This window comes from Salvelinus sp. IW2-2015, linkage group LG19, assembly GCF_002910315.2.
Source record: "Salvelinus sp. IW2-2015 linkage group LG19, ASM291031v2, whole genome shotgun sequence".
Lineage (NCBI taxonomy): Eukaryota > Metazoa > Chordata > Actinopteri > Salmoniformes > Salmonidae > Salvelinus > Salvelinus sp. IW2-2015.
Genome location: NC_036859.1, coordinates 4,070,282 through 4,082,645, shown reverse-complemented (window position 1 = coordinate 4,082,645; position 12,364 = coordinate 4,070,282). Strand labels below are relative to the sequence as shown.

General features: G+C 42.6%; 1 protein-coding gene across 1 annotated transcript in view; it reads right to left on the bottom strand.

The window, feature by feature from the left end:
* Positions 1–820: 820 nt before the first annotated feature.
* Positions 821–12,364, bottom strand: part of LOC111978958 (voltage-gated purine nucleotide uniporter SLC17A9-like) — a 31,739-nt gene continuing 20,195 nt past the window's right edge. The window contains exons 5-13 of the mRNA XM_024009210.2: positions 10,747–10,877; positions 10,477–10,573; positions 9,769–9,865; positions 9,287–9,374; positions 9,094–9,128; positions 8,889–9,004; positions 6,743–6,798; positions 6,600–6,629; positions 821–6,167 (exon numbers count right to left, since the gene is read on the bottom strand). Coding sequence (XP_023864978.1) covers positions 5,989–6,167; positions 6,600–6,629; positions 6,743–6,798; positions 8,889–9,004; positions 9,094–9,128; positions 9,287–9,374; positions 9,769–9,865; positions 10,477–10,573; positions 10,747–10,877 — 829 coding nt within the window. The 3' untranslated portion in view covers positions 821–5,988. The remainder of the gene's footprint in view (positions 6,168–6,599; positions 6,630–6,742; positions 6,799–8,888; positions 9,005–9,093; positions 9,129–9,286; positions 9,375–9,768; positions 9,866–10,476; positions 10,574–10,746; positions 10,878–12,364) is intronic.

Genomic DNA, 12,364 nt, shown 5'->3' with positions numbered 1-12,364 from the left:
TRTAGTATATCGTCTTCAGATTGGTCAGAAATCAAGTCATCAAAGTCATCATCAGTGTAAGACATTTATAACAACCGTATTACCTAAAAACCTGCAACTCCCTGCTCCAGCCACCTTCAAATGATTAATTCTGTTAACCATTGAATTCTCCAGAACCATCCTTGGTCTCTGACTCCTCCACATCTATTGCCACGTTGACGGCCACAAGCCACCGGTCTCCATGGTAACCTGAGCCTTTAGTCCCGTGAGAGTGCTGTCGTGGGACTGTGTCAGCTAGCCAACATGGCACATAGCGTTCTGCCATATGGTGCCACCCCATACGTCCCGGCTGAGCTGGGCCTGAAGAGAGGGGAGTGTTAAATGGGAGAGACCTGCCCGTACCAGTATACACTCCACAGCTGAGGCAGAGAGATCTGAGAGCACATGATGCCCACTATAAGGTGCATGTTGCACGCTTGATGGTTTTACTATTGCTCATCCGTTATCACAAGGGTGTGTGCAATGAGTACAAAAAGTATGATATGCAAGAAAGTACAACACCACTGAAACATCTTTGAAGTTAATTGCCACGATACAAGTCTGATTGGGCGGAACAAAATAAGTATATGACATCTTGTAGACATACGTAAAACACACACTTACATTTTTTGTATTTCTAAAGTAAGACAAAACATGCATTGTACTGCCCTTTTCCAATGAGCTACTTTGTGACTCTTGATTMTAAGCCCTCTGCTGCCCCTGTGTGGTAGCAGGTGAAAGTACATCTTACAGTCTAACCACGTCACTTTCTATGGCAGAAAGGAATAGTCCAACAACTCACTACAGTTGATAAAATAGTTGTATTTATTTCAAGTTCAATAAAATAAGATTACAAATASAATATGTTTTAAGCAATAGAATACTATTTATTTTGCATAAACCTTTTGAAATCTTTTTTGATATTTAATATATATTACATTGTCTTATCAAAAAGTCAGTATGCTTTTGCAGAAAGCTACACGTTTGTGAAATGTTGGTGGCGGAAACATAATCAGAATTATATGGTTCCTGGCTCTAATTCAATGGGCTGATATGACACAACATATCAGCATACAAAAGGGCAGCATGTGACACAGGGGGGGGTCTATTCTGGAGAAATTGAAGTTCATCAAAATTCCAATTAAATCATTTTTAAAATCCTAATTGAGATGCCATTTTTCTATTCTTGAATTAGAATTTCAATTCACTCACTGATTTTACTACTGGTTGGACCCCRAACCTGATGTGACAGAAATCAAACAAGCAATGAAGGCATTTTCAAACAATCATCAGCTAAGGCAAGTGAAGTGAAAGAGCTTTTGAATAAGGGCGTCTCTTAGTCAGCTTCTGTGATCGAAAATGTTGGGTGTTCAGTTTACAAAAAAGTAAAAACAGTAGACTACAAATTGRTCAGACATTGACAAACTAGGACATAGCTTTTGTACAGTACCCGGTCACTAACATGTGTGTTACCTTTTGTATGCTAAGGCCTAAGGTATAAAGCAGGTCTATATGTACGTTTAATGTATATATGATTCTACAGGTAKAGTCAACACTGTTCATGTATTCAGTAACAAGAACATGTTCAATCAAAAATGCCATAATATAACCGATTCATAATGTCATCCTGTTTGACCKCATCATAACCTTACTGCAATCAGGGCCTTTGTTTCTGAGAAGCAAGCACCCTACTGTGTCCGTACCACTCTGTGGGTGGTAAAGCTTAACGTGTTAAAGACGACGTCACATCCTGTCCGGACCGAAGTAATCATAACGAACAGGGAGCCGTCTACGGCATGACAGTTGACTGACTCGTCAGCTGTGGGGAACTGCATCCATAAAGTCTCCTTTAAGTGGCCACTCTCAAATGATACATCATGGCATCTTTCTACAGGTCTCCTATGCTTTATTGACAACATCATTGATATCAATTTCCGTATAAATGAAATACATAAAAAAAATATAAAAAAATATGATTCAGGTATTTCTATTTGAGCACATCATGCAATTATCAACTTTACATTAAAAAAAAGAAAACGTAATAACCTTTGGCCTTCTTAATTGAACATAAAACAAATCCTTCTAGCTAAATGTATGTAGAGGCTAGAGTCTCTCGACGACAAAACAAAATGCAGTGAAGCACACTGACGAGCATGTAACCATGGTGACAGACGACGGCAGGTAAATTGTACAGTACATCAGAGTGGGTGTATGGGTGACTAGTCACCTCCTAATTAGATGCCACTCACACAGCCGTCTATTTTTCTTTTAGTCTGCTTTCCCAATAGTCTCCACAGAGTGGGGCTTCCTTCATCAGCCACAAACACACATCTTGCTCGGTGCGTGCACTTTAGGCAGGGTTACCTGTAGAGCACCCACCGTCAAACCGACTACTCCCACACGTCATTCTCCTCATATTCCTCCAACATAAACACAGACCTGTGTGTGGAACCAGGAGACACTGAGGTCATACTGAACCTTTGAACTGTTAACCACAGTCACTGTTTCCACGACCGCTACTCCACAGTCCCAGCCCAACAGGCCCAACCATGGCTGAAATTCAAACAACCAAAAACATGGCAGGAATGGTTCTTTAAATCCAAATATTGAAGCACTATCAGTGTTCCCCTAGGATTTTTTTCAGCAGTGGTGGCAAGGGTAGTGGGTGGGAAGGGAGGATTGGTGCATTGCAACTAAGTGCAATGACATGCTAGCTGTTCCCATACAATTAGACATTGAGCCAAACGACTATCCCTTTAAAAGCACGTCTCGGCAGACTTATTTATATATATATATATATATATACACACACACACACACACACACAGTTGAAGTCGGAAGTTTACATACACTTAGGTTGGAGTCATTAAATTTCGTTTTTGAACCACTCCACACATTTCTTGTAAACAAACTATAGTTTTGACAAGTCGGTTAGGACATCTACTTTGTGCATGACAAGTCATTTTTCCAACAATTGTTTACAGACAGATTATTTTATTGTATCACAATTCCAGTGGGTCAGAAGTTTACATACACTAAGTTGACTGTGCCTTTAAACAGCTTGGAAAATTCCAGAAAATTATGTCATGGCTTTAGAAGCTTCTGATAGGCTAATTGACATTATTTGAGTCAATTGGAGGTGTACCTGTGGATGTATTTCAAGGCCTGCCTTCAAACTCAGTGCCTCTTTGCTTGACATCATGGGAAAATCAAAAGAAATCAGCCAAGACCTCCTCAGAATTTTTTTTGTAGACTTCAATTCTGGTTCATCATTGGGAGCAATTTCCAAATCCCTGAAGGTACCACGTTCACCTGTACAAAGAATAGTACGCAAGTATAAACACGCAGCTGTCATACCGCTCAGGAAGGAGACGCGTTCTGTCTCCTAGAGATTAACGTACTTTGGTGCGAAAAGCGCAAATCAATCCCAGAACAACAGCAAATGACCTTGTGAAGATGCTGTAGGAAATAAGTACAAAAGTATCTATATCCACAGTAAAATTTGTCCTATACCGACATAACCTGAAAGGCCGCTCAGCAAGGAAGAAGCCACTGCTCCAAAACCACCATAAAAAAGACAAGGGGACAAAGATCGTACTTTTGGAGAAATGTCCTCTGGTCTGATGAAACAAAAATAGAACTGTTTGGCTATAATGACCATTGTTATGTTTGGAGGAAAAAGGGGAATGCTTGCAAGCCAAAGAACCCCATCCAAACCATGAAGCACGGAGGTGGCAGCATCATGTTGTGGGGGTGCTTTGCTGCAGGAGGGACTGGTGCGCTTCACAAAATAGATGGCATCATGAGGGAGGAAAATTATGTGGCTATATTGAAGCAACATCTCAAGACATCAGTCAGGAAGTTAATGCTTGGTTGCAAATGGGGCTTCCTAATGGACAATGACCCCGAACATACTTCCAAAGTGGTGGCAAAATGGCTTAAGGACAACAAAGTCAAGGTATTGGAATGGCCTTCACAAAGCCCTGACCTCAACCCTATAGAAAATTTGTGGGCAGAACTGAAAAAGCATGTGCGAGCAAGGAGGCCTACAAACCTGACGCAGTTACACCAGCTCTTGTCAGGAGGAATGGGCCAAAATTCACCCAACTTATTGCGGGAAGCTTGTGGAAGGCTACCCGAAACATTTGACCCAAGTTAAACAATTTAAAGGCAATGCTACCAAATACTAATTGAGTGTAAGTAAACTTCTGACCCACTGGGAATGTGATGAAATAAATAAAAGCTGAAATAAATCATTCACTCTACTATTATTCTGACATTTCACATTCTTAAAATAAAGTGGTGATCCTAACTGACCTAAGACAGGGAATTCTTACTAGGATTAAATGTCAGGAATTGTGAAAAACTGAGTTTAAATGCATTTGGCTAAGGTAAACTTCCGACTTCAACTGTATATATATAAATAACCAAAAGTATGTGGACACCTGCTCGTCGAACATCTCATTCTGAAAAGATGGGCAATAATATGGAGTTGGTCACCCCTTTGCTGCTATAACAGCTTACACTCTTCTGGGAAGGCTTCCACTAGATCTTGGAACATTGCTGCGGGGAGTTGCTTCCATTCAGCCACAAGAGCATTAGTGAGGTCGGGCACTGATGTTGGGAATTAGCCCTGACTCGCATTCGGCATTCCAATTCATTCCAAAGGTGTTCGATGGGGTTGAGGCCAGGGCTCTGTGCAGGCCAGTCAAGTTCTTCCACACCGATCTCGGGCAAACCATTTCGGTATGGACCTCACTTTGTGCACGGAGGCATTGTCATGCTAAAACAGGAAAGGTACTTCCCCAAACTGTTGCCACAAAGTTGGAAGGACAGAATCGTCTAGAATGTTATTGTATGAAGTAGTGTTAAGATTTCCCTTTACTGGAACTAAAGGGCCGAACCATGAAAAACAGCCCCAGACTATTATTCCTCCTCCACAAACTGTACAGATGGCACTATGCATTGGGGTAGGTAGCGTTCTCCTGGCATCCGCCAAACACAGATTCGTCCATCGGACTGCCAGAGGGTGAAGTGTGATTCATCACTCCAGAGAACGCATTTCCACTGTTCCAGAGTCCAATGGCAGGAAGCTTTACACCACTCCACCCGACGCATGGCATTGCGCATGGTGACCTTAGGCTTGTGTGCGGCTGCTCGGCCATGGAAACCCATTYCATGAAGCTCCCGATAGTTCTTGTGCTGACTTTGTTTCCAGAGGCAGTTTGGGAACTCGGTAGTGAAAATGTAGCATGACAATGCCTCCGTGCACAAAGCGAGGTCCATACAGAAATGGTTTGCCGAGATCGGTGTGGAAGAACTTGACTTGACCGAGGACAGATGATTTCTACGTGCTTCAGTACTCGAYGGTCCCGTCCTGTGAGCTTGTGTGGCCGTTGTTGCTCCTAGACGTTTCCACTTCACAATAACAGCACTGACAGTTGACCGGGGCAGCTCTAGCAGGGCAGAAATTTGACAAACCGGTGACATCCTATAACGGTGCCAAGTTGAAAGTCACTGAGCTCTTCAGTAAGGCCATTCTACTGTGCTAATGTTTGTCTACAGAGATGACATGGCTGTGTGCTTGATTTCATACACCTTGAAGCTGAAATTGCCAAATCCACAAATGTCTATATAGAGAGAGAAACAATTGAGAGTTGTTAAATTAATATAGGAAGAACACTGACTATGATCTAACATCTAGGATTCACTTTCACTACTGTTTCACTTCTTTCACTTCTCAAATTCTGATGTGTATGTTTTGATACATTTAACAGACCAAGGCTCTCGCTGTTCTCTTTCTATATTTAAGTCTCCAGTGTGCATTCTGTGGTACATGGGCATAGGTTCTGGTCCTGTTTCGGGGACTCAGATGTGTATAGTGTGGGACCTGGTCCCGTTTTGGCCCCTCGGTTTAAAAAGGTGGTTGTTGAGGGACCAGGGCTTGCTRCCACATCTCAACGTTGGGACTCAGATGTGGATGTTGTGGTAGTGGCCCTTGGAAGAGTCAATGTCGACCCGGCGGGCCTCAGCGAAGGCCAGGAAGGTGACCAGGCCCACCAGGTTCACCACAGTGATAAGGGTGAAGACAGATGCCCACGACCCTGTAGCCTCAATCAGATACCCCGAGAAATACACCATCAGCACACCTGGAGAAACACACACACACACACGATCAGATACGCAGAGGAATACAGCATTAGGAAACAATACATGCACACACAAACTGAGCAGTTTCCGACTACGGCATATCATATCAACCAATGACAGTTCAGCCTCCCATTCCCAGTTGTGTGCGGTATAAGTAAACGGATTCAAACGCCCCTTCCCCCTACGGTGCCCTAACTGTCATCTTCTACTCCCTCAATTATTTATCTGACACAAACTCTATTATCACTCCAGTATGAAATATGCATGGAGCCAATGAGACTGACAAGAGACACAACCCAAAGTCCTGCCTTTAGAACAATCCGATTAWTTATTCATCGCTACCTCATGAAAGGACAACACAACTGATCCTGGAACTGTTGGTGAAAGATTCATGTTTCYGCTTTAGTTTGTCCCTCAGTGAACRTGCTTACCTGAGAAGGCTCCACAGGTATTCATAACACCTGCAATGAAAAATAGATACATGATTCATTTGTAATATTTGACAGGACTGTAATATTCAATCAAAAGTCAAATCTGCTGAGAGGTGGATAAATTAGCCACTGCTGTAACATACCAAACAGAGCCCCGGCACATGACGGAGCCAGGTCCTGAACATTCACAGACACGCCGCTGGAGTACAGACACAACAAGACACGTTACTGTCTGCCCAAGTAGACAAGGTGTTAAACAGACTCCCTATACTGTCTGCATCAGTAGATAAGGTGTTAWACAGACTCCCTATACAGTTGAAGTTGGAAGTTTACATACACCTTAGCCAAATACATTTAAACTCAGTTTTTCACAATTCCTGACATTTAATCAGAGTAAAAATTCCCTGTCTAAGGTCAGTTAGGATCACCACTTTTTTTAAGAATGTGAAATGTCAGAATAACAGTTGAGAGAATGATTTCTTTCAGCTTTTATTTCTTTCATCACATTCCCAGTGGGTCAGAAGTTTACATGCACTCAATTAGTATTTGGTAGCATTGCCTTTAAATTGTTTAACTTGTGTCAAACGTTTTGGGTAGCCTTCCACAAGCTTCCCACAATAAGTTGGGTGATTGTCCCATTCCTCTGACAGAGCTGGTGTAACTGAGTCAGGTTTGTAGGCCTCCTTGCTCGCACTGCTTTTCCAGTTCTGCCCACAAATTTTCTAAGGATTGAGGTAAGGGCTTTGTGATGTCCACTCCAATACCTTGACTTTGTTGTCCTTAAGCCATTTTGGCACAACTTTGTAAGTATGCTTGGGGTCATTGTCCTTTGGAAGACCCATTTGGACCAAGTTTAACTTCCTGACTGATGTCTTGAGATTTTGCTTATATACCAACATAATTTCCTGCCTCATGATGCCACCTATTTTGTTAAGTGCACCACCCCTCTGCAGCAAAGCACCCCACAACATGATGCTGCCACCCCCGTGCTTCACGGTTGGGTGGTGTTCTTCGCCTTGCAAGCATCCCCCTTTTTCCTCCAAACATAATGATGGTGATAATGGCCAAACTTCTATTTTTGTTTCATCAGACCAGAGGACATTTCTCCAAAAGTACGATCTTTGTCCCATGTGCAGTTGCAAACTGTAGTCTGGCTTTTTTATGGCGGTTTTGAGCAGTGGCTTCTTCCTTGCGAGCAGCCTTTCAGGTTATGTCGATATAGGACTTGTTTTACTGTGGATATAGATACTTTTGTACGTTTCCTCCAGCATCTTCACAAGGTCCTTTGCTGTTGTTCTGGATTCATTTGCACTTTTCCACAAAAGTACATTAATCTCTAGGAGACAGAATGCGTCTCCTTCCTGAGCGGTATACGGCTGCGTGGTCCATGGTGTTTATACTTGCTACTATTGTTTGTAAAGATGAATGTGGTACCTTCAGGCGTTTGGAAATTGCTCCTAATGATGAACCAGACTTGTGGAGGTCTACAATTTTTTCTGGCTGATTTTTATTGATTTTCCCACGATGTCAAGCAAAGAGGCACTGAGTTTGATGGTAGGCCTTGAAATACATCCACTGGTAAGCCTCCAATTGACTCAAATTATGTCAATTAGCCTATCAGAAGCTTCTAAAGCCATGACATAATTTTCTGGAATTCTAACGTGTTTAAAGGCACAGTCAACTTAGTGTATGTAAACTTCTGACCCACTGGAATTGTGATACAGTCAATTATAAGTGAAATAATCTGTCTGTAAACAATTATTAGAAAAATTACTTTTGTCATGCACAAAGTAGATGTCCTAACTGACTTGCCAAAACTATAGTTTGTTAACAAGAAATTTGTGGAGTGGTTGAAAAACGAGTTTTAATGATTYCAACCTAACTGTATGTAAACTTCAACTGTATTTTCTGCCTCAGTATGTAAGGTGTTATACAGACTCCCTATATTTTCTTCCTCAGTAGATAAGGTGTTATACAGACTCCCTATCTTTGTCACCTGAACATATTAAACCCTATTAAACTGACAGATAAGATAAGTGGAACTACATAGTCGCTGTTAAAGCACGGCGCTTGTGGGGGGGGGGGGTGATTACGTTTATATGATCCATTCCACTGTCGGTTATTATCTACATCCTGCATTTATCATTTACATCCTTGTACACTTCCAGGATCCAAACAGCGCAGCCTTCAAGGGTTAGTACATGTGGCTGAATATGGTCAGGCCCTAGATGATAGACACTAGGTYTAGGGGCTAGGCCTAGGAGCGGATTTGGGGACGAGCGTCGGTACCTGTGGCTGAAGGTGGTGAGGCCCATGGTGGCAGAGACAAAGGCCACAGCTGYGGGGAAGGTKGTGGTGCCACACAGCAGGAGGGTAAACACACTGGACACACCCATGGAGAAGAACTGACCAGGACACAAGGAGAGGGAAAGGCAAATCTAAAGTTAACCAGTAATGCCAATTTTGGCATTGAATCGGAAACAAGCTACAATACCTGCATAAGCTTCCTCACAGCAGCAGTGTCAAACCCTAGAGAGACAGAAAGAGACAGAGAGAGAGAGAGAGATGTGGGACAGAGCAATAGTTAAAAACCTTGACAATCGTATAAGGGTACCTACCAACTTCGACTGATAAGTAAAACATTCATTTGTTTCCTGATGATAAATAGTTGATATCTCTGGCATTACCTTGGCTGATAAGGTGGTCAGAGAGACAGCCACTTAAGAGAGAAGAGGGGATGGCCACAAACCACGGGATAACATTAAACACCCAACCCTGCGGGGAGAACACCATAACATTTAACACCAAGAACACTGATATTACCTCAGACATGTACGACATTAATAACCCATACGTTTTTTAAGAGACAGTGATCCAACTTGGCGAACATCTAAGTTTGGGGAACATCCGAGTTCCTTAGCTAGCAGAGTTTTATGTCTACACCATGTGTACAGCGCCCTCTCTTGGTTTACTCAGTGGTATTACACGGGTCTGTCAGATGCAGGGGGGTCTGACTCGCTTTGAGCCRTTTCGTATGTACACTTTCAAGTGTGTCTGTTGTCTTTGCCATTCCAACCTTGAACTCCAATGTGGCATTTCAAGTTCTGTTTTGTCTTGTCTTCCGAAGGGATGGGTCGGGAGAAGAGGAGGGATGGAGGGGGCAAGTTACCTTGGCATCAGGGAAGGTGTCCTTGAAGTAAGTCGGTAGCCATGACAACAGTGTGAAGAAGGTGCTCGCAGTGCAAAGGTGCGTAATAATCACAGCACTAAAGGGAGGATAATGGAGACAGAGAGAGAGAGAGAGCGAGAGAGAGAGAGAAAACACATAGAAATAAGTTAGTGTACCACTTCTATGACTCATAGGCTACATCATTTTAAAGCTCGGAAAATATTCCACAGCAGTTCCTACTTTTACTGGCTGTAAAAACTTACGTATGGGTCACCACTACAGTTATATTAATGTGCTTGTGCAACATAAAAACAAGCAATGTCAGTATGTTCATTGTACATTTATTTCAGAGTGTTTAAATAGCTTTCTCTCCACTGAGTTTCGCTCATTCAAGAACTGAACGGTGTCAGTCCCGTGCTGCAAATCCATGCTCACACCAACCCCCACCCACACAGTCAGTGACATTTCTGTTCAGTGGTTCATTTTCCTATCAAGGTGTGGTTTAGCCATTACAGGAAATAAAATCAACCAACCAGACAAGACATGATTYCTGTCATTGTAAACAGGGCCGATCRGTTGCATGGGGTTCTATAAATAACAGCCAATAGAGACAGGCACAGAGGATATGAATGAAGCCTTCATGCGAGACGGAAACAGCTACAGGGAAGTGAGCTGATCAGAGAGGAYTGTGTGTGGGCCTTATCTCACCAGACAGCAGGTTGTTTGAAGAGACGTAGCCAGTGTCTCCTGGACAGTTTGGGCCGGGGCCCTCCACGACCCAGCGACTCCAATGTGATGATAGGACCTGGAACAAACACACACACAAAGAAAGAGAAAGAGGAAAGTCTGAGCTCAGTGTGGAGCTCAGAGGAAGTTCATGACAACAATGGGAACAGATGGCTAGCAAATGTGTTTACTTTCAGTTAGATATGCATATTCTCATTGCTCATAAACCCAGAACACATACGCACGCCTTACCTTCCCCTTTGAGCAGGTATTTCCACACGCAGTACGCCCAGAGGACAGAGAGTAGACCAGACACATAGAACACACTCTCCCAACCATACWGGTCCAGCATGAGGGAACCAGCCCCCCCAATCACCAGTGTCCTGCAGGAGACAACAGCACTGGTCATACACTCAAAGTGTAGTTTAAAGCKTTAGCTGCAGACCGTATTGTTTTTTTACTGCAATGGCAAAACAAGACCATCTGTGGAGAACTCCTGACTGGAGACAGAGAGAAACGTCTGTGGCTCCCTGATGAGTTGGTTATGGCCAGCCCAAAATGACCCCCCCCCCGCAACTCCAAAGACAAACGGCTGACCCTGGCTTCCATAACAGATGACCTCAACAACAGCAGCACTTAAAACACCCCCAGTAAAAACTGCCCGAAGGCACAGATCTAGGATCAGCTTAGCCTCCCTCAATCCTACCCTTTAAACACCAGTGGGGGAAACAAAAAAACGGAGCTTAGGTCAGCATAGGGTTGCAAAGCTACTGGTAATTTACCAAAGTTAAAGGAATCTTCGGTAATATATCAAAATGAATTCATATACAGTGCTAATTTTTTTATATCTGTGTCCATATTATCCATGAGTTTCTTGTGGATAGAATACATGGCTCAAGAGAAAATAGACTAATTAATGAAAAAAGCATCTATCCAACAATGGCATTATAACTCTTCCAACTAATGCCTTTTTTCACAACTGCCACCAGTTTGGTGCCAAAAAATGTACAACAAACACAGACGTAGTAAAATAAATAAAAGTGTGTAAAAAAAAAAAAAGGAAGGAAGTGTCACGCCCTGACCATAAAGAGCTGTTATTCTCTATGTTGGTTGGGGCGTGATAGTGACTAGGGTGGGTCATCTAGGTCAGGGTGTCAAACTCATTCCACGGAGGGCCTAGTGTCTGCAGGTTTTTGGTTTTTCCTTTTAATAAAGCCCTAGACAACCAGCGTGTGCGGAGTTCCTAACTAATTAGTGATGTTAATTCATCAATCAAGTACAAGGAGGAGCGAAAAACCCGCAGACACTCGGCCCCCCGTGGAATGAGTTTGACACCTGTGATCTAGGTGATTACTATTTTTTTTTTTTTTTTTTTTTTTTCACCTTTATTTAACCAGGTAGGCTAGTTGAGAACAAGTTCTCATTTACAATTGCGACCTGGCCAAGATTAAGCATAGCAATTCGACACATACAACAACACAGAGTTACACATGGAATAAACAAAACATACAGTCAATAATACAGTAGAAAAATAAGTCTGTATACAATGTGAGCAAGAGGTGAGATAAGGGAGGTAAAGGCAAAAAAAAGGCCATGGTGGCGAGGTAAATACAATATAGCAAGTAAAACACTGGAATGGTAGATTTGCAGTGGAAGAATGTGCAAAGTAGAAATAGAAATAATGGGTGCAAAGGAGCAAAATAAATTAATCAATACAGTAGGGGATGGGGTAGTTGTTTGGGCTAAATTATAGATAGGTTATGTACAGGTGCATTAATCTGTGTGCTGCTCTGACAGCTGGTGCTTAAAGCTAGTGAGAGAGATAAGTGTTTCCAGTTTCAGAGATTTTTGTAGTTCGTTCCAGTCATTG